This window comes from Nyctereutes procyonoides, unplaced genomic scaffold (genome assembly GCF_905146905.1).
Source record: "Nyctereutes procyonoides isolate TBG_1078 unplaced genomic scaffold, NYPRO_anot_genome, whole genome shotgun sequence".
NCBI classification, from domain to species: Eukaryota; Metazoa; Chordata; class Mammalia; order Carnivora; family Canidae; genus Nyctereutes; species Nyctereutes procyonoides.
The window spans coordinates 13,517,466-13,538,260 of NW_026575140.1; the positions used below are offsets into that span (position 1 = coordinate 13,517,466).

General features: G+C 46.5%; 1 protein-coding gene across 1 annotated transcript in view; it reads right to left on the reverse strand.

Moving 5' to 3' along the window:
* Positions 1–4,761: 4,761 nt before the first annotated feature.
* CFDP1 (craniofacial development protein 1) overlaps positions 4,762–20,795 on the reverse strand; it is a 128,891-nt gene continuing 112,857 nt past the window's right edge. The window contains exons 6-7 of the mRNA XM_055306430.1: positions 14,945–15,103; positions 4,762–5,062 (exon numbers count right to left, since the gene is read on the reverse strand). Of these exons, the coding sequence (XP_055162405.1) occupies positions 4,972–5,062; positions 14,945–15,103 (250 nt within the window). The 3' untranslated portion in view covers positions 4,762–4,971. The remainder of the gene's footprint in view (positions 5,063–14,944; positions 15,104–20,795) is intronic.

The following is a 20,795-nucleotide window of genomic DNA, read 5'->3' on the forward strand; positions in this document are numbered from 1 at the left end:
GTGGACTTCTGCCACAAGCTCTGGGCCCTGCGAGTGCCAGCTGTCATTCTCCAACAGCAAGCATCTCCTCATCTCGCGTTCACCCGTCCCCCTGCACTCAGCACTGCGCTGGGATCCAGAGGGGGAAAGGCGGTCTAGTTTTGCCTTCCCCGCCCCCACCCGCCCCTCCAGGCACAAGGCGGAGGTGTGATCACTGGTGGTTTCACAGTCTGACCTCAGGCAAGTTTCCTCAGCTGAAACATGAGGGGCATCTGACAGATGGCACACGAGGAAGTGGGACCACTGCACCACTTGCCTGCCAGGGCTCCCATCCCAGGGCCTCCCCGCAGCTCCCGCGGCTACGGCTCCCTCGAGTTCTTCTCACCACCCTCCCTTCTTCCCCGGAGACCATCGCTGAGCTCCTAATTAGAGCACCGAGTTCCTCAGCAAATGGGTGAGCAGAATCGCAGAAGGAAGCTCATTATTCTTTGACCTTACACTGTTTGGGGGCAGTTCTTTCAGCAATGAGAAGACATTCGATGCCCTGGAAATCTGACACACCCATGTGGGACAAGGAGAAGACAAAGACTCATGGCACGGATCAGGGGCAGGAAACAACTTTTGGGGACTCTCTGCACTTTGCGCTTGGGCCGTACCCATCATTCACACAACAGACCTGGCCCAAGGGCCTGGAGGCGAGGTGCATGGTGCCCCAGCCCAATTGCCTCTCAGCACTGACTCAGCCACTCCACTTGCCGACTCCCGACTCCAGATAAAGGGAAATCTACAACAACAACAACAACAACAACAAAACAACAACAAATCATTTCCCTTAGGAGTTGGGAACAATAGTTTTCACTAAATGTAGATGTGAAGAGCCAGTTAAAATACTATCCACTTGTTCTTAAAAACTGGGCTAGATGGTGTCTGCCATGGTTCAAACAGGACCAATGGAAAAGGGGGCTCTCGGCTAAACATGGTCACACCTCTGCCAGCCCCACCACCCAGCCTGGTCTCAGTGGGCCCACCAGGAAAGGCCGGGCATTCACTGAGGCAGCTCTCAGGTCATTGAGAGTGAGGTAGGTAGAGGGGGGACAGGTGGCAACACTGGCTGGGAAGGAAGGTCCTCCCAGCCCTGACAGACAGGGTCAGGCAGGAACACAGCCCACTACCCAGGAAGGCCCAAGGGTGGTCTCAGGAGACCCGAGGCCCACCCCGCCCAGCAGCCACAGCACCCAGCACCCTGTTCACCATCAGGCAGGGCTGGGAAGACTCCCGTATCCTGTGGCCTGGTTTACACTTAGCAGTCATTCATGTGCCTGCCCCGGCACCAGTCTTGCTGGCTGGTTCCTGTCCCTGGGAACTGAGCCACAACAGTAAGAGAACACAGGGGGTGAGGAGGTCCACAAGATGAGACAAAACGCAACTTGCAAAGACTGGGTTCCAAGTTGTTACAACAAGCACAGGATCTGGGGAGGCGGGGAGCACCTCCTCATAGACCAGAGGTTCCCTGCCACTACATTCCTGGCCACTGTCAGACCTGCAGAGTGGGAGTGGGTCTCTGGGAGGCTGCCCGTTCTGTCCTAGAACAGCTGACGCACTTCTTAGTCCTTTCCTTTAAACAGCTCCATTCTGTCTCTCTGGCACAAAAAAGAACAATTCACGAACGATAACAAATCCAAATAGAAGTAGAGATAACAGTGTGAAGGACTTGCTGGATTCCTCACTTAGATTCAACAATTATCAATACGTGGCCCAGGGATCCCTGGGTGGCGCAGCGGTTTGGCCCCTGCTGCCGGCCCATCTCTCCTCCCACTCCTTGGTGACAATTTAAAGGACCAAATGGAGACAAGTCTGTTGATTTATGACAAAGAATTGAGTGTTCAGGTACCACTGTTTGGCTGACCTATTACCCACTTTTTTTTTTTAAGATTTTATTTATTCATGAGAGACACAGAGAGAAAGGCAGAGACATAGGCAGAGGGAGAAGCAGGCTCCCCACAAGGAGCCCATGCAGGACTCGATCCTCAGACTCCAGGATCACACCTTGAGCCAAAGGCTGACGCTCAACCACTGAGCCACCCAGGCGTCCCCCTATCACCTATTCCTAATTCCCCTCCCCATCTCCCATGGCAAGTTTTTTCAGCCTCCCCTCCAGCTGGGGGCAGGCAGATGATCCAGCAAAGGCCAATGAGATGTATCTAAGAGCCAGCTTTGAAGCTTCTTTTAAGTCTCACTGTAGGATGATACATGTGTGCACATAGATACACACGTGCATAGGTATTAGCCAGAGGAAGTGGCTTCATCAATATGATGAACTTAGTTTAATATGTCACTTAAAAATGTATTTTTTAAAGATTTTATTATTTTGAGAGAGAGAGAGAGAGAGAGAGAGAGAGAGAGAGAGAGAGAGAGAACATACAGGGACAAAGAGAAGGAAAAAGCAGGCTGCCCGCTGAGCAGGGAGCCTGATGTGGGGCTCAATCCCAGGACCCCGGGATCATGACCCAGGCAGAAGGCACTCAACTGACTGAGCCACCCAGACGCCCCTTAAATATTTTAAAGTAATCTCTACATTCAACCTGGAGCTCGAACTTAGAACCTGAGATCAAGAGTCACATGTACTAACTGAGTCAGCCAAACGCCCCAATGCAGGTGGCTTTTAAAGAGGTTCTATGGAGGCAGCTGAAAGGCAAATGAAATTATTTGAACTGTGAAAGTCTGGGAACACTGAAGTAAGGGTGCACAAAGTTGGGAGGAAGGGCTTCTTCTGTAACAGGAATGGTGTAAATAGCTACACATTCCTTGACAAGCTGCCAGATTCTGCCAAAAGGGGCTAGACTTGAAGGGCTTTTTATTTTACTGGCTGCATGGAGTTTATGTTCCACTTGGTGCAAGGCACACGGTGAGGGTGTCAGGATAGCTTGCACGTGGCTTGGATAGTAAAGAGTGGGGTACTCTCAACTTCCTTTTTGGTGTTTTGCTCTTTTGATATAAAAGAACCCAACTGCTTCTGCTTGCAGCAGCCTGCCTAGTCTATAGGGGAGGAGAGGGAGAGACTCTGATGAGCCTAGCGCTTTCTGAAGTCTGGTGGCTGGGCGACCACTCAGGACAGGGGCCCAGTCCTAGTTTTGGCAGACTGGCCAATAGGCTGCTTCCTGAAGGGCTTTCTGTAAGAGATGCATGGATGTGTAAAAAGTCACTGAGTGGAGATCAGATGTGTACAGTGAACCTGCTGGGAAAAGATCCACTAACTCAAGAGCAGCAGAAAGGAACTAACCTTTGCACAGCTGTAAATTTAATCCAATGCAGGGCACAGGAGAGAAGCCCGTGTTGAGGGCTGGGAACAGAAACTGAAGTGCAAATGCACACGCTGCAGTGCTCATTGATTTTTCCAACTTCTCTCCACATACCTTGGAGCAAACCCACCTGTGCGAAGAACCCAGCATGCTCTTGCAGCTGCTGTCCTGATCTTGTAGGCTTCAAAGGCATGAAGATTTGCTAAAGAAGAAAACCCCTAACTTTTGATGGGCTCAGCACCACTTATTCTGTGGGATTCCAGATCGTTTCTCAAACCAGACAAGGAGCCGGCTCATATATGGCTGCCGTAATATGAAGAACTGTGTGAGAGAGCCAGCGCTAGAGGCCCTCAGGACTCAGAAGGGAAGAGGTGGTAAACAGAGGGTGATGCCTAGAGGCTGACATGCGGCAGGACTGGCATCATCTCAGTCTCAGCTGTGGCTCCTGAGGGTCTGGATGCACTTGCCCTAAGTGGAACGCTGTCTTGTCTTACCTTAGAGGACTTTCCTGTTACTCCTGTATCGCTGTGCAGGACTGTACTGAGGCCTTACAGGCCATCTGTAAGCCCTCAAAGGGCTTCTATTATCACTTTTAAAATCCTTTATCAGAGTGGATGTGAATAGACAATGTGTTCAAACATAGCCAGTAAACTACCTTTCTGAGTAATCAGGTCCATGACCCCATAACCATGTAGTATCGAGGATCAGGCCTTGGTTGCCATGATCTTCTTCCCTGAATTCGAGGACTGGATGGGGGACTCCAGGTACATCATTAGCTTGTCTCAACCATATAAGGTACTGGTGTTACTTGTACCATTTACACACCAGGAAACAAAGGCTCAGAAAGCCAAGCTGTGGTCAAGGTCACACTGGCTACATGTCCAGACAGGCACTGGCTTCCAGTCTTTGGAACTCTACCTTCCCCTTAACCTGTCCATATTGCTCAGGACACCCAGACACACACACACCCCAAAAGCAAATTGTGGGGTTTTACTGCTTTATTACTATGAAGTTTGGAATTTAAATTTTCCTACTGAGTATAAAAAAGAGAGTCTTTCAGAGTCTTTGACAAACAAAAAGAATTACTGAGGTGGGAGCACATCTTAAACTGACTTGAACTCTGTCTGGGAAGAGGAAAAAGGCCAAAGGGGGAAAAACATCCCTAATTCAGCAATAATGCGTGCTTATTTTCAGCCTGACCTTACACCAGTGAATAAGAATCCCATTTAGGAGAGAGGAAGAGATTAGGAGAGAAGCAGCAGCAGAACAAGAACAAAACTGCCAAGGACTTGGCATTCTACCCACATTAGTGAGCAGTCCTCCCTGGGTCTCTGGGGCAAGGCCAACTTCAGAAAGGGCCCAGAAACGCACCCTCCGGCTGCTCAGCTCTCCTCCCCAGGGCCAGCCCAGGCAGGCCTGGCTGGTGGCCTTTGGAGAATAAAGGGAAGGCCAGTGGTGTCCTTATCTTCACCAGCCTCTCATCTCGCAGGACCAACTTTTATTTTTAAGGACAAACTTTTAAAAGTAAAATGAATGAAACACGTGAGATAAAGATACAAAGACAGAAATCCAACGTAGAAAAAGAGGGCTTGGTGGGAACAGCTGATGAGAAACACTGGAGACATTTCACAGATGCACCAGAAGCTCACATTGTAAACAAGATTAAGCTGCTGTTGATTTCCTCCCCATAACATCAGGGTTTCATTTTGCTCAGCCTGAGGTCTCGCTCGATTTCAAACTGCCTGTGGTCCACTCGGTCTAGAAAAGCCTTCCTTTCAATGTACCTAGAAGAAAATACAAAAGGTTTGTCAGCAGACTCCTGTAGGAGCACAGCGCCCCCCACCCACGGAGGTGTGAACTGTCCACTCGACCGGCAGGATCACTGGCTTACAGCGAATACAAGTAGATGACCACAGCTGCTGACCACAGTGACCACCCACGACTCACTCAGTAATATCCAAACCACTCGTATTTGGTCTAAACAACGATGCTTCTGGTTCAGATGTCATTGAAAGTAAAATGAAAAGGAGAAAGCAACAACCTATCCTGGGTTCAAACACTGCTGTTCTGTAACAAGGTTTTAGGGACAGAAGCACATAGGCTTAGTCAGGCATGGGTTCAGTGGGTAGCTAGCTCTGTTTCACATTAGCTAGGCTGCACTGGCCAAGGACTGAACATTTCCGAGCCTCATTTTTCTCAACAGCAAAATAGCGATGCCATATTTCCTGGTCTTAGTAGTGTGTGGAGTTGGGGGGCCAGGGAAAGCTATGCGTCCTGCATATGTACTATACATTCAACTGTGGGAAAAAGGTGCATCTGAAAATGGAAGAAACAGAGTCTTTGTAGAAACTACTTCCTGGGGCTGCAGGGAAGCTTCAAGTGGGCACATAGAGCACTCCCTTTCAAGGGGTTCCACTGTCTTCAGTGCCCTTCTCTTCCTTCCCCTGCCCTTCTCGGGTGTCCTCTGCCCACTCTGGTCCAAAATGCCTCCCTGAGGTCTCTCTAAGGGAATGAGAGCAAGAGCAGCCACCCATAGTCCACATCCAGGGCCCCTCACAAGGTCGGGGCTCTGTGCCCTAACAGGGGTCAAGTTTCACAGACTTGGCTCCCCCAGGTCCTCATTGGGCAGGGCGGGATGGGAAGGTAGCGCAGGGCAGAAGTGGGCAGGGAAGGAGGAGTGGCTGGCGGCTTAATGAGACACAGCTGAATTTTAATGCACCTTCACGCCATAAAGTGGGTCGTGTCTCGCCTGGGGGAGGGGATCTCTGCTGCTAATTAATCTACCGAGAGAGCAAAACTATCATTGAAAATAGGAGACATAATTGAATCTCTGTACTAATTTTTCTTTTGTTGCACTGTGTAAAATGTGCATCTGTCATCACAAAGTCATTATGTTTAGGACAAGAACGTTACCAGGTTCAGGAGTCTGTGTTCCCTTGCAGAGCTGGGGCACTGCATGCCCTGCTGTGGCACCCTGCTGCAGCCCATTCCCATGCCTTCCTGCAGAGGCCCAGGTGGCTCTGAGTTCAAACCCTGACTGTCACTTGCTAGCTGTGTGACTCTGGTAAACCACCTAATTTTGTCAATCTTGTTTCCTAATCTAACAAGAAAGAAAAATGAATTTTGGGCTGCTTTGTGGACTGAAAGAGTGTTCATAAAATGCTTTAGCAGAGCAGGTGCTCAAGAAAATGGCAGCTAATGCCACCAACATTTTTGGGAGGCCAGCTTCTGCCAGGGTCCCGAAGGACAACAGATCCAAAAGGGGAGCAGTCAGGTCTCTTGATGGGTATTATCAGCAACTAGGTCAGGGATCAGGAACTATGCTGTTGACTCTACACCACCAAACAGAGGCCAGAATGGTTGGAAATAACAGTAGGGCCTGCTCCTCGCTTTGACATAACCCCTCCAGATCAGGCCATCAGATTTAGTGAGTGAAACACAGGATGCCTGGCTATGTGTGTTATGGTCAGATACGGCTGTATCTGGATTTCAGATTCCTTGGCAGACAGGAAAGCCACAGACACTGTGGACCCCCTTTTGATAAAGAAGAAGACAAGGTGGACTATCGTGGGTTAAGTGGACACGTGACAGGACAAGCTGGCCTTCCACCGATCACCAAGGGGCCCTCAATTCTCCAGAGGGGATGCTAACCAAAATTGACCAAAGGACTCTGCCATGGCTCAACCATCATTCCCCCCACCCCCGTCCCTCCCCAGCTTAGCTGAGCAGCCCTGGGTGAAGATGGAGATGGGAATCAGTATTTTGACAGCCCTAACTATCCCCTGAAGTTCAGCAGGAAAAAAAAAGGGTGCACACCCTGGCTACAGGGGAATTTAGGGCATATCTCCAGAGAGCCGTTACCCAGTGCTATCTGTCAGAGAAGGAAGAGGAAGTGTGTGGGCTTGAGCATTTGTGGTCTTCTCAATTTTCCTTTAAAGAGGAAGTGATACTTAAATTAGGATGCTCACTGAGCATGACTGATGGCCTTGCAGGTTCCTTGAAGCTGTGCTGGGTCCAGCTGACTTTGAGACTCTCAAGAGTAAAGGCAGGCTGGGCGCTTTACAGGCAGGTGCAGGCAGAGCTCAGGTTTAGGGAAGGGTTCAGGCAGCCAAGAGGGGCACAGGTGCAGAACGCAACTGAATTCTCAAGGGCAACCCAGACAAAGGCCATCAAGGCAGGCCTGGCGACTTCATTTCCCCATTTACAGCCATCTGCAGCTGCTAACAGGATCCAGCCAAGAGCTGGCCAGGAACAAAACTTCTATTGGATATGGACCACTCCTCTCCCCGAGAGACAGGAAAGGTGCTGAGGATGAGAGCGGGTCTGATATTTACTATTTGACTTTGGGCAAGATATTTAATTTCTCTGCCTTATTTTTCTTCACTGTAAAACAGGAATAAAGATTTTAACGCCCCTCTGACAATGCAGTGAGCCTTTGAGAAGTGCTTTGTAAACAATAAAACAAAGAACAACTGAGCATTGAGGGGTGACTGTACCACTACAAAGCCTCAGAACCTGGGACAGCTGGAACAGGGGCCAAGAGACCAAATGCTCCAGAAGAGCAAGGGTTTCTGGGGAACACTGCCTCCTCCATGGGGTCCCAGGTAGATGGCCTATTTAAACTGAACTTCAGGAAGTTTTCAGGCGCAGTAAGCTGTTTAGAATCCCAGAACACAGCCACCAGCAGACAAGTGAAATAGTGTTTTTCTGGTCTGTGCCCAGCCTGATTGGGCCCAGTCCACTGGGAAGCCAAGGCGGGGGGCATAGGTAGGGTGAGAGCATCATACCTTCTTGCTACTACTGCTCTAGGTGGCCCATTTAAGAGGAAGCTGCTCTTTACTTTCATTAATAAAACATGCTAATAGCATCAAAACCTAAGGGATTTTATTTTATAGCTTTTCCTTTCAGAACCAGGTTAGATAAAACAGGCTCTGGTATCTTTTTGATATTTCAACCCAAATTACTTTTCTGATACCAAGTGTTTGAGATCCAGGCCTCCTCCCCACTGGTTAGGGAAAGGAGGAGCACATGGAGGTGCAAGGACATGTGAGGCAGGTACCCAACTGAGGGCACTGCCAGCTGTGTTATGACTTTTCCGAGAGAGCCAGCATTCAGTTCCCTGAGCAAACATATAGCGCTGCACAAATGTGATAGGCAGCATGGGTCAGCTTGGTTCCCAGCTCTGGGAAACAGCAGGCAGTGGAGGATGTCTGAAGATAAAGCCCTGTGATGGGTGCAATAGGACAGGCAGTGTTTTGCCTGAGAGAAGCAACCTGTCCAGTGTTGCACAAGCCTGCATCCCCCTCATCCCCGTGGAATAGTATGTGACTTGTAAGCCTCTTGAGGCCCAGAGTAAAATAATGCTGATTTTAGTGAAGCTTCTTCACTGCTGTCCTCCCATCTCATCAGGCTGTGCTGGTTCTGAGTGACTCCTGGGTGGTCATGGAGGCAGAATGACTTTCCCTGGGCTCCTTCATGCCTTTCTATATCATCAACACACCTGGTTTCCAATTGTTGTGCTCCTTGACCTTCAATTTGATGCCAGCGGCAGCCAAGCCGTCCCCTTGATCTCTCTACCTCAGCTGGCCCCACACACTGCCAGGGTGCCTGGATGATCAGCTACAGGGCTAGAGCAAGCCAGGGAGTCTGGGGCTCAAAGGAAGAGCAGCCACTCTGCTGTGGAGATGATGGACCATCTTGGGTACTGGGATTTTAAGCAACTCTGCTGCCTGGAAATGATGCCTGGACAGAGACATCATTCTGATATATCATGCCCTTCTTTTCTGGGGGGCTAATTCTAATCCTACTAGGTCCTAAAACAAAGCCATGATTGTCTAGTGGCTAGTGGGACAGGCATGTAGACAGTGAGATGGCTCAGCGCCTGCTCTGGGCTGGGTCCTCTTTTGGGGGTGAACCTGGCCCTGCCATTGGAGGTCCACTGCATATCAACCAGAACACGACATGCTCCAACAAAGTGATAGGGCTGACAGTTCCTGGGGTGTGGCTAGAGTGGCATGAGTCGAACTCCAAGTGACAAAAGCCATCATGAAGGAGCACTGGGAGAAACCCTACAGAGGCTGTCATGAGAAGGGGAAAAGGGGACATGAGGTAGGCAAGAGCCAGCTCAGGAAGAGCCTAGAATGCCAGGATAAGGAACTGAGCATTGACTATTAGTACCACTGGGGGGCTTCCAGTAGGGAACAGAGGAAAAGTTGTATTTTAAAAATCCTTTTAGTTACTGTGGGGGAGACTGCAGGGAAGGGACAAAGGGAAGGAGGGAGCACAACAGATCTGTGGCTTGTGCTGGAGCAGTGGCTATGGGGCTGGACTCAAGTACTTTATGAATGAACTGTCTCCTGGACTTTCAGAATGTGAATTCAAAGAGGAAATCAAGAATGACTCCTAGGTTTTTCTTTTAAAAGTTGGATGGTGATGGTCTCATTTTCTGACTGAGGAAGGAATCTTTTTGGAAAGGAGGCAAGTGTTTGGTTTTGGATGTTAGGTTTGATGTGTGTCTTGGACATGCAAATGGAGAGGTCAACCCAACAGCTGTTTTTCAAGGAGTCTGGAGTTCAGTCCAACAGTGGGTCGGGCAAGGAGAAATTATCTGGGAGTCATCATAGTGGGGAACCTCAGCCACATAACTAGTGAGCTCTCCTGGAGTGTGGGGTTTGCAGGGAATGTGAGGACGGATGGCTGCCCGGAGCTCAGCCCCGAGAAGGAAGAGACATGAGCCAGGGAGATTGGAGGAGATGCCCCCAAACTATAGCTGCCACCTCTGTAGAAAGTATTCTGGAAGGGCTGGCAGGAAGACACCAGGAGGGAATTTAAAAGAGTAAGGCACCTAGCTTTCCATTTGCAGCAATGCCCCTTACAGTGAGGTCAATAATGGCAGATGGGAGAAAGAAGAGTGGGCAGAGGACTCCTTATTTATAAGCGCACCAGACATCTCCCCTACTTATTTCTCACGATAAACTTGAGAAGTATAGTACACTGAAGAGTTTCTACCTTATAGATGAAGATATGGACTAGAGCACATGGCAGGTTGGTAGTAGAGCCAGGACAAATAGAGTTTCAATTTATTTATTTTTTTTAAGATTTATTTATGAGAGAGCGAGCACCTACACATGCCCATGAGTGAGTGGGGGTGTGGAGAGGCAGAGAAAGAGGGAGAGAATCTCTAGCAGACTCCCCACTGAGCAAAGAGCCCAACAAGAGGTTCAATCTCATGACCCTGAGATCATGATCTGAGCTGAAACCAAGAGTCAGACATCCAACCGAATGCACCACCCAGGTGCCCCAGTTTTAATTCAGTTTTGTGTAAAATGTAACATACACAGATTAAAGTGTATACAACAGGCAAGACAAATGACCTGTCATAAAGCAAGTGCTCATGTGGCCATTGCCAAATCAAGAAGTGGAATGCTGGCTGCTCAGAGGAGGCCCCTGCATAACTGTTAGGCCAATGCCGGTCCAGCCAGGTGTGAGCTTGCCTTTTAAGTTTCTGTGCCCTTGACATTATGGTCTAGTTGTGCCTAATTTTGAACTTGATATAAATAAACTTATACTGTGAATTCTTTCATGACTTGCTTCTTTCACAAAATGACTCAATAGACACACTGCTTTTGCCTGTTTTTGACCTTTTATATAAATGGGATCATACTGCAATGAACTTTGCTACTCTATTATTGGAATTTAGTCATGTTCATTCTGGTTGCTAAAGAGTAACCCAATCTGTAAACTGTTAAAAAGAAAACCCGAGGCCCAAAATGGTGTCATTTAGGTTAAAGCCCCAGGTTATTAAACCCAGACTTAATAACTAACTTCACTGCGGTTTCAACCCTCTAGGAATGTAACCTTTAACCGGTCAGTGAGGAATCTTCTGGTCAGCACCAATATGTCACATGGGCCTTCTTCATCCTCCAAAGAAAGATGATGCAATCCTACTGAACCTACTGAAACCCTTTGTACACAAATGGAGGTGACCTCACCTGAAATAATCCTTTTTTCTATATATGACTTCCTTGTCCTCCTTTTAAAAACCATTCCCTTTCTGTAGCCCTCTAGAGTTTCCTTTTTCTTGGTAGAGAGGATGCCTGATTCAGGAACCACGGCATAAAGCCAATTCGATCTTCACACTTTGCCTACTGCATTACTGATGGATACTTGAGTTGTTTCCAGTTTGGGCATATTATGAAAAGCACTATCATTGAAATCCTCACATCTGTCTTTGGGGAACACGCAACTGAATTTCTGCTGGGAACACAGCTGGGGCGGGACTGCTGAATTGCAGGGAGTGACTGCTGTCCAGTTAAGGTCAGGGGGACATCTGGATGTGAACAGTCATATCTCCCAGATGCATTGAGTGTTTCCACCATTATGAGGCGACCACTTCTATTTCTGGTAACACTTTTGTCTCAAAGTCTGTTTTGTTTAATATCAGTATGACTACTACACCTTCCTTCTGGTTCGTGGCTGCATGGTTTATCCTGTCTCTTTTTTATTTTCACTTATCCCAAATCCTGCTGTTTCCATATGTCTCTTTTAATCAGTATATAGTCATTTTTTGTCTTCTAATTCAATGAAGGGTCAATCTCTGGCCCTTCACTGGAGTGCTTAGTTTATTGATGTCTAATGAGAGTTCTAGTAAATTTTCTGCAAAGAATGTAGACAATGGAAGTATCAGATACAGATTTTAGAAATTATCTGGTCCTGTGCCAGTGGTTTCTAGGTACCTTGTCTCCTTATGTGCATATGCATTTTTTAAGATGGCAAAATTGCCTTTTAAATAACTGGACAATAATAACCATATATTGACCAATCTAGCTTCAAATTCTATCAAATCTTTACAAGGGGAAAGATGTGTTAGCATTTATTGAACTGGAGTTACTATCAAATCATAAAAAGCATGACCTAAGCTTTTAATCTCAATACAGTCTTAATCAGGACTGTGTGCATAATAGGAATATTTTTACCACCACTTATGACTTGAATTCTTATATAAGAGATCAATTTAAATTTGGTGCTTATGAAAAGGCCATAGTCTTATAAAAATATATGGCAGAGGTCAATCAGTACTCACAGGTAGGTAGCTCTGAAACCACTTGGTTTCAGCAAAGGTCACTTTTATTCCAGGGGTACAACTCTTGGGGTTCTCCACATACTCCTGCAGAGTATCCCCCTCCCAGGTGATGACTTTGCTGCCACTGGCATCCCTGTGAGAGAGTTTAGGGGCCTGACCTGCCTGCCCTCTACCCAAAGACCTTATAGGTTTGGTCCCTATGCTTCTTTCCTTCCATAGTGTGCCACTGGGCACACTTCTCAGGAGAAATCTTCTTGTCCTTCTTGACATTTCCTGTTCTGAAATTGGCTCTCTAGTTATGTATGTGTTGGAAAGGCTCAGCCAGAAGCTGGTTGTCTTGCTCTAATCTCTGGAATTGTGATGCTATGGTCTAGTGATTCTTAACCCTGGCATGCATCAAAAGCACCTGAGGAGTGAGTTAAAGATACAGCTATCTGTGACTCTTGATCCAGCAGCTCTGTACAGGAGTGGCCTTGTTACCCCAACTCTGAAAGCACCCCTGCAAGATGATTCTCAGGCTTAGCCAAGGTAAGAAGCAGAGCTACAGCTTGTTCCCTGTACAAGGGGTTGGGCCCCTTAATCTGCCTGCAAGAGCTAGGAAAGGCATGTGAGTGGAGGTGGGAGCAGGCACTGGAGAGGGAAGGTAAGAAGAGCCAAAGGCAGAGCAAAGAAGACATCAGATCCACACTGGAGAAACACAATCAGATTGGTGGAATCGTTGGGTGGGGCGAAGAGGTTCAGAGAAGGAGGGGAAAGCAGAGTACCTAAAGGCTGCATACTATTAGTGGTTCCCTAACCTAGTTAGGTGATTTTCTATCACCTGAAAAGTCCTCATTGGGCAGATAGATGTCCTTTTAATCTTGTTTTCTCTTTCAGTCTACATTTATTAACTCTGTCTTATCTTCAACAGCATCACTTCCTTTTATAAGACCTCGATTAACTTGAGCAGAAGGAACACTGTCCGACCCACATAATCAATACTCAGAGGACCAATAAAGTGTTGCACACTGGCAGGCCTTCTGCTGCCTTATATCACTAGGCAAATGTGGAGAAGAGGAATGACCTGTGAGTAACCAGAATAGAGTCAGAGACAGGGATGTTTGGGGCAAATGTCAGAGGCCTTCTCTGCATAACACTGACTCCTGCCTGTGCTTTATCCTGGGCCTTCCTCAGAAGACATTGGCACTTTAGCCTCTATCCTGTGGCATTCTATCTTTGACAGAGTGATTTAGGAGCCTGATAGTTAACCAAGCTCATAAAGTCATTTAAAACATACTGAACAGCTTGTAGGTTCATTCAAATGATCTTGAAGCCGAATTTAGAAGTATGACCCCCAAAATAACCCCCTCACCTGTCTTTATTTTAACTTAGCTTATAAATAACCTGAATGACTACCATTTAATTATGCTTTTATGTGACAGGCACTCTGCAAAGGGCTTTATGTACTTTATACACATGTATGTATGTTATACATATGTTACATGCATTATTTTATGAGATCTTCACACTCACCTCCAGTGTGGTACCATTATCCCAATTCACAGGCAAAGGAGCTGAGCCTCAGAAATGCTGTGTGCAGCATGGAAAGCCCTTTCTGGTGAGAGGCAGGGGCGGGGAGGACCCAGAGTTATCCGATAAGCCCCAAGACACTTCTATTCACCATTAGGGGCAGAGAGTGATGATCTTGAGCCATGGACCTGATATACAGCAACTTTGCTTCTTAGCTCCTTCTGAGGTTCCTAAGTACTCACCAAACACTGTCTTTCTTGGCATTCCTGAATACGGGCCTATTGATGTCCTCTTTGTATTCCAAATTGAAGAGGAGGGGTGCAAGTGATAGTCTGGGTGCTGAGGGCTGGCATGTCATACAGGTTGAAGCCTCAGATTGGGTCATAGTGACACAGACAAAAATCCACAAGATGACAATATCTAGGCATTCTTGGCTCTGTTCTTGAAGCCACTGGGCTGGCTTCACTGAAGGCCAAATCATTCAGATCAGGCTAAGGCTGACAGAGCCAGATCTGACCATGTGATGAAGCAAGGTGACTTACAGTTCACAGAAGCTATCATTCGGAAAGCTCAGCCTGGCAGACGTGACTGGCCCTGAGAGCAGGGCTGCTCACATACCACCCCACCTAACCCCGTGACCTCCAGTGTTCTCACCGAGAGGACCTGCTTCCCAGAACAGAGCTTTACCGACAAACCAAAGTACTCACACATTTTTTGTTTCACCATGAAAAGTACCTGCTTATTTAAACTGGGTGGCCTTGGCCTAGGTGGCTCAGTTGGTTAAGCATCTGCCTTTGGCTCGGGTCATGATCCCAGAGTTCTGGGATGGAGTCTCCTATCAGTCTTCCTGCTCAGTGGGGAGCCTGCTTCTCCCTCTACCTCTCCCTCTGCCTGCTGCTTAACCCTGCTTGTGTTCTCTGGCTCTCTCTCTCTCTCTCTCTCTCTGTCAAATAAACAAATAAAATCTTAAAAAAAAGAAAAAAGAAAAAAAGAAAAAAAACCCTGGGTGGCCTGTCTACAATAAACTATTTCAGAGTTTAGGATTTTCAGAGGAATAGAATCTACTATTTCTTACCCTTCCTTCCCTCGATTGTGGATGGCTAGTTCTTCACCAATGCCCTCCTCCTCCTTGAAGCTCTCCCAGTCCAATTTGGATTTCTCTAGGGTGCTCATCTTCTGCTTCTTGGCTCCAATTTTCCCCAAAAGGCTGCTCATGCCACTTGATCTTTTTAACCTAGAGAAAGTGGAAAAAAATGAAACATGAAGCATATAAGAACTGTCAGCTTTCGATTCACATTTTTTTCTGGTTAGCACAGGGCTCCCGAGATTCGAGCTATTTATCTTAATGGAATCCATTTTTATATCTAGGGTACTTCCTGCCTGCTGTGGAGAACACTTAAGTAGACCAGAATTCAAACGCACTTTTTTCTATTTAACATCTCTGACTGCTCTAAGGACCAAGGAATAGGAAATCCTGAGGCCCTCTGTATGCTCTTATGACAGGTCTCTGCTTGCAGGGAGGGAGAAGCGCAGCATGATTCAGACAGGGCTTTGGAATCACATGCCTATGTTCATATTCCAGCTCTGTGTGACTTTAGGCTACTTAAACACATCTGCCTTGGTTTTTGATCATCTACCAAGTGAATAGTTACTCATAGGGCTGTGGTGTATCTTCTATGTAAAGTGCTTTACGATACCACCTGGCACAGAGTAAAGGTGTAATAAATGTCAGCCATACTGAGTCAGTCATCTATTGTGCCCTAAAACCCCAGGGAATGCTTTTTTTTTTTTTGAAAAAAATTTTTTTTACATTTTATTTATTTATTTAGATTTTTATTTATTTACTCATGAGAGACAGAGAGAGAGAGAGAGAGAGAGAGAGAGAAGAGAGGCAGAGACATAGGCAGAGGGAGAAGCAGGCTCCATGCAGGGAGCCCGACATGGGACTCGATCCTGGGTCTCCAGGATCACCCCCTGGGTGGAAGGCAGCACTAAACCACTAAGCCACCCGGCGCCGCCCCAGGGAATGCTTTTAAGAAAAAGAAAAACAGATCCCAACACTGATGAGCAAGAAGTCACAGTATCTTAGAAGGACTCTAAGGTCAGTTTCCTTTTGACTCCTGTTGAGTCAGGACCCTGGATTTTCCCAGGAGGTGGAGAACATTCCTCACCCTGAAAGGAGGGAATATACAGCCTGTGTTCTCCCTGCTGGTGACTCGATCATGGACTGTGGGAGAAACCCCACATGCCAAGTTCAAGTCTTGGCAGGTCACATGTTTCCAGTCATTGTTAAATGCAAGAGAAAAAAAAAATAAGGAAAATAGAACATAGCTAGTTAGTAAGAAGGTGGTATTAGGGGAAAGGAACATGGTCATTGGTCTCTTTATGAAACTAAAATATATCATATACCATGCAGGAAACTGGGAGTGACTTTGTTTTGCTAGGAGATATAAGAGAGTCAAATGTGTACATCTTCTTTGAGCTAACATCATAAGACCTACTGACAACATCAACAGTCATACCTTTCACTTGCCTACAATGCTAATTCTCCAGGCGCTTTACTATTTTATTTTCTCTTCTTACTCTCACAATGGCCTGTGAAGGAGGATCACTGAGTTTCCAAACAGGGGGAGAAGCCTTCAAGAGGATCTAGTGTCACACTAACCCTTCTGGAACCCACCTCCCTGAAGCACATGGACTGCGAAGGATGCCCTGTTCCTGCCCCGGAGTGGGTAGACAGGCCAGTGTCTACACTGAACACAAGACTCTTGGGGCTAAACCATGACCCTCCATACCCCTGTCCTATTCATGTTGGTCTAGAGGATGTTAGCTTCCCTGTTGCGGTCATTTCCCACCACACACTGTTAGCTTTACACTGACTCAGAATAGGCTGGGCAAGCATCATCATCCTCATTTTGAGTTTGACAAATAAACAGAGTTCAGAGAGGTTAAATGACACAACAAAGGTCAAGCCAATAGAAAATGCAGAGCCAGGACAAAGTAAGGTCTTTCTGATTCTCAGTGTAGAGCCCTCCCTGTGCTGTCTCATGTCTGAGTATTTGAGATATTTTCTCACAGTCATTTTCCTTCCCAGTTTGCTTTAGAATTTTCCAAACAGCTCTTTATGAACTTTCAATTCACATCTTCTAAAAATTCTTTTCTAGATAACTCACTCCCTACGACAGTCTCATCAAAACACAAGCACGCACACACACATGCATGTACACACAGGCAGGCGTGTGCACTCAGGCTATATTTACCAGGAGCAGAGCATGAGTGAGGACATAGAAACTTAGAATGTGTCCCCGGTTCTCACCATTATACCCTCTCACCTGGAGAGCTGCAGTTTCTTCACTGGCTTCCCTGACTTCTGCTTTGTCTCACCCTCACTCACGGGCTCCACCCTGGCATCTATTTCACATTCTGTCATTAGGGTGAAATTTTCTAGAATATACAACTTATCATGTCTTTCTGTTTACATGTCTCTTCCCTAAGCCCCCACTCCCTTTTTAAATTTATTTATTTATTTATTTATTTATTTATTTATTTATTTATTTATTTGTTTGACAAAGCATGAGAACACAAGGAAGGCAAAGAGCAGATGGAGAGGGAGAAGCAGGTTCCCCACTGAGCAGGGAGCCTGATTCAGGGCTTGATCCCAGGACCCTGGGATCACAACCTGAGCCAAAGGTAGACACTTAACCACCTGAACCACCCAGATGCCCCTCCTCTTCCCTGACCCTTTATTGCTCTTACAATGAAGACTATCTTCCTTACCTTGCAAAATTCTTGCTTATCTTCCCTCAGCATATTTACCCTTGCAATCTAAGCTCCAACATAGTTCATCTCCCATTCATCTAGTCTTGTCTTAGCTTAGAGGCCATTTCCTTCTTGGACGCTGTCCCAATCTCTGGATGAGATGCCTTCTGCTGGTGTTTTTAGTGCACCCAGTCCTTCTCCCAGTACAGCACCAATCCCTCTCATAGCAGATGCTTGAGGACTCTGATTCTAGCTGCTGCCATACTGGTCAATTCTGAGCAAGCTCAGAGTCACTGCTGACAACATCCATCAAGAACACGCACCCCCAGGCTTTCTTTTCCTGCCTGCAGGGCCTGCTCTGACCCTGCCTACAAGTCAGAAGCACTACCTGGCCTGCCTGGCCGTGTGATGGAGTTCATGCCATTGGGGCCAGGCTCATGAAAAGTTCTGATGGCAAGGAGGCCTTGCAGTCCTGGAAACACACTCTCATACTGGCTTTTCCTCCCTCCGCCTCTTATTCACTCTACCTCCTCACTCCTACTTCCCAAGGATGGCTTCCCAATGAATGACCTACACTAACAGACTTATCTGAGGTTCTGCTTTGAGGGGAATCTTTTTTTTTTTTTTTTTTTGAGGGGAATCTAATGAAGATGCTTAGGAGCTACACTACTTTTCTCTGAGGGTACACGGTAGGCACTCGATAAATGTAACCTGGATCACAGAAACAATTAGGAGAGAATCAGATCTCTGTAGCTCAAATAAAGGGTGCTCACAACACTTTTAAACTGAGGGATTCTAAAAAAAATAAAAATAAAAAAATAAAATAAACTGAGGGATTCTAAGGACTATAATTTTCATTTGCATTCATTCACTAATCAGCTCTTAATCATCTAGAATTTCTGCTTTTAGCTGGGCAACACCACAGGCTCTGTACACCATCTCCCATTCTCAGCCTATATAGCTCTGACACTATTCCCAAATTATATAATCTTTCTGACAATTCACTTTGAGAGGTCTGAGAAAATAATCTTTTGCTGCATAAAAGTGAAGAGAGTTCCAGAAAAGTAAAAAGCCATAATCCCTCTTTGCCTTGTTTACTGCTAAACATCAGCAAAATGTCACCAGTACTAATATGCTTTAAGAGAAAGCTTCCAGGTCTGCTTTCATTGGGTCATGAACATGGTTTATGATTTCCTAATCTGAAAGTCTTGAAAGCAAAATTACCTGTCTTGTATTTGAGGCTAAATCAAAGTGAATGACACATTTACAGTAGCAGCCAAAACACGCAGAAGCTCATCATGACAGCCCTTTCTTCCTGGAACCTGGCATGTGGGGTTCCTGCAGGCTTTTGAGCGCTCACACTCATCACCCCCTTCACATGGGGCTTCCATGGTACAATTCTGGCATCACTCCATCACAGTTTTCAGGCAGGCACATTTACTGTGAACTTGGCCCTATCTCTGTTGTTAAGGTCCATCAATCAGACATTCAGGAAAGCCAAAGCAGGCAAGAAAGCCTCAGCTTCTGGGCAAGGGCTGCTGGCTCTTTGCTGGGAAAGAGCACTGCCGAGAGCACCGCGCTGGTACCAAGAACTGCAGCTAGCAAGGAGGGAGTAAATCAGCAGTGGCCTCCCACAGGCCTTTGGCAGCTGTGGAAAGGGGGAGGTTAGAACTCTCTTGGGGATTGCCCTGCTGTCAGCAGGAACTGGTGCAATTTCAGGCACCATATCAACAGAACCTCTGATTTCTCTATTTCTGGGCTCCAAAGCCATCAAGGGGAGGTACTGGGCAAGGTATTATCAGAGAGTTGGCTTTGACAGACCACCTCTTTCCTCAGCCACGGATTTTCTGGTATTGGTTCTAAAGTATGGTGAGCTGTGTCACAGAAGACCACAGTATTTCGTTCAAAAGACTCTTCATTCGCCTACTGCAAGGCAAAGTCCAAAGAAATGCACCATTTACTTGCCCCTTGGCAGATTATATCCACGTTATACTCAGACATGTCTAGCACATTGCTGCCAAGATGTTTCCAATGTAACAATGGCATTTCAACCACCTCTTCCTGAATGTCACAGTCCTCTACTGGCCTAACTACTGTAAGCCTGATGTAAAGACAAAACTGTCCAAGTGGCATGGGCTCTGCTTGCCTCTGCTCTAAGCAGCAGGCTTTCACACCATAAGAGAGCATGGCTGAGGGCAGTGGGCAATGATGGTGAAAGAGGCTCCTACCATGCCTTTTCTTTTTCTTTCTTTTTAAAATATTTTATTTATTTTTGAGAGAGAGAGAAAGAAAGAGAAAGATCAGGGGGAAGGACAGAGGAAAGAAGCAGACTCCCCACTGAGCAAGGAGCCTGATGCAGCGCGCTCGATCACAGGACCCTGGGATTATTAACTAAGCCAAGGCAGGCACTTCACCAACTTCACCACCCAGGTGCCCCCCAAGCCTTTCTTTCTCATACATTCTGTCTAGTTATCCCTCAATAAAGAATTATCTTCAATTCCCTTCCCACAGCACCCAGCCCAATGTCTTGTGCTAACATTGACACCAATGAAGACACCAACGAAGACCTCATAAACAAAGATTCAGAACTCAGAAAAGTAAAAGGGACAAAAAGGGCAAAATGAAAGTTAGCTTCTTCCTTTCTGAATTCCAAGTTTATGATGATAATCTGCTAAAACTTCTGCTTCTCTTTAGCTCCAGAAATAGAAGTTTAACAAAATTCACTGCACCTAAGTGATAAACTCTATCCTGTAGAATCTGTCAGAAAGATATGATAGTAACTTGGTTTTTTTGCTCCAGCTCCATAAGCATGAACTCAGATTTGCCCAACCGATTTGTTTTGTAGCCACCATCATGATGCTCTGGATTCTGCTGTGTATTTACCATAGGGGCTGGAAGGGAGCCAGGAAAAATAACTTAAATGGAAACAGAGAGGATGCCAGGACACTACAATTGGTTGTAGTGTAAAGGAAAAGTGGGCACATCTTTCTCCACGATCTTTAAAATTGGCCTCAGGCACCCAGCTGGCCCACAGAATAGAATTTTAGGTTTGGGAGTGAATTTTGAGTCGGTCATTCATTGTACTCCTCCAACAGATTACCGAGAAATTACTGTATACTAGACATTGTGCTTGGAACTAGGGACACACGAATATATAAGGCATGATC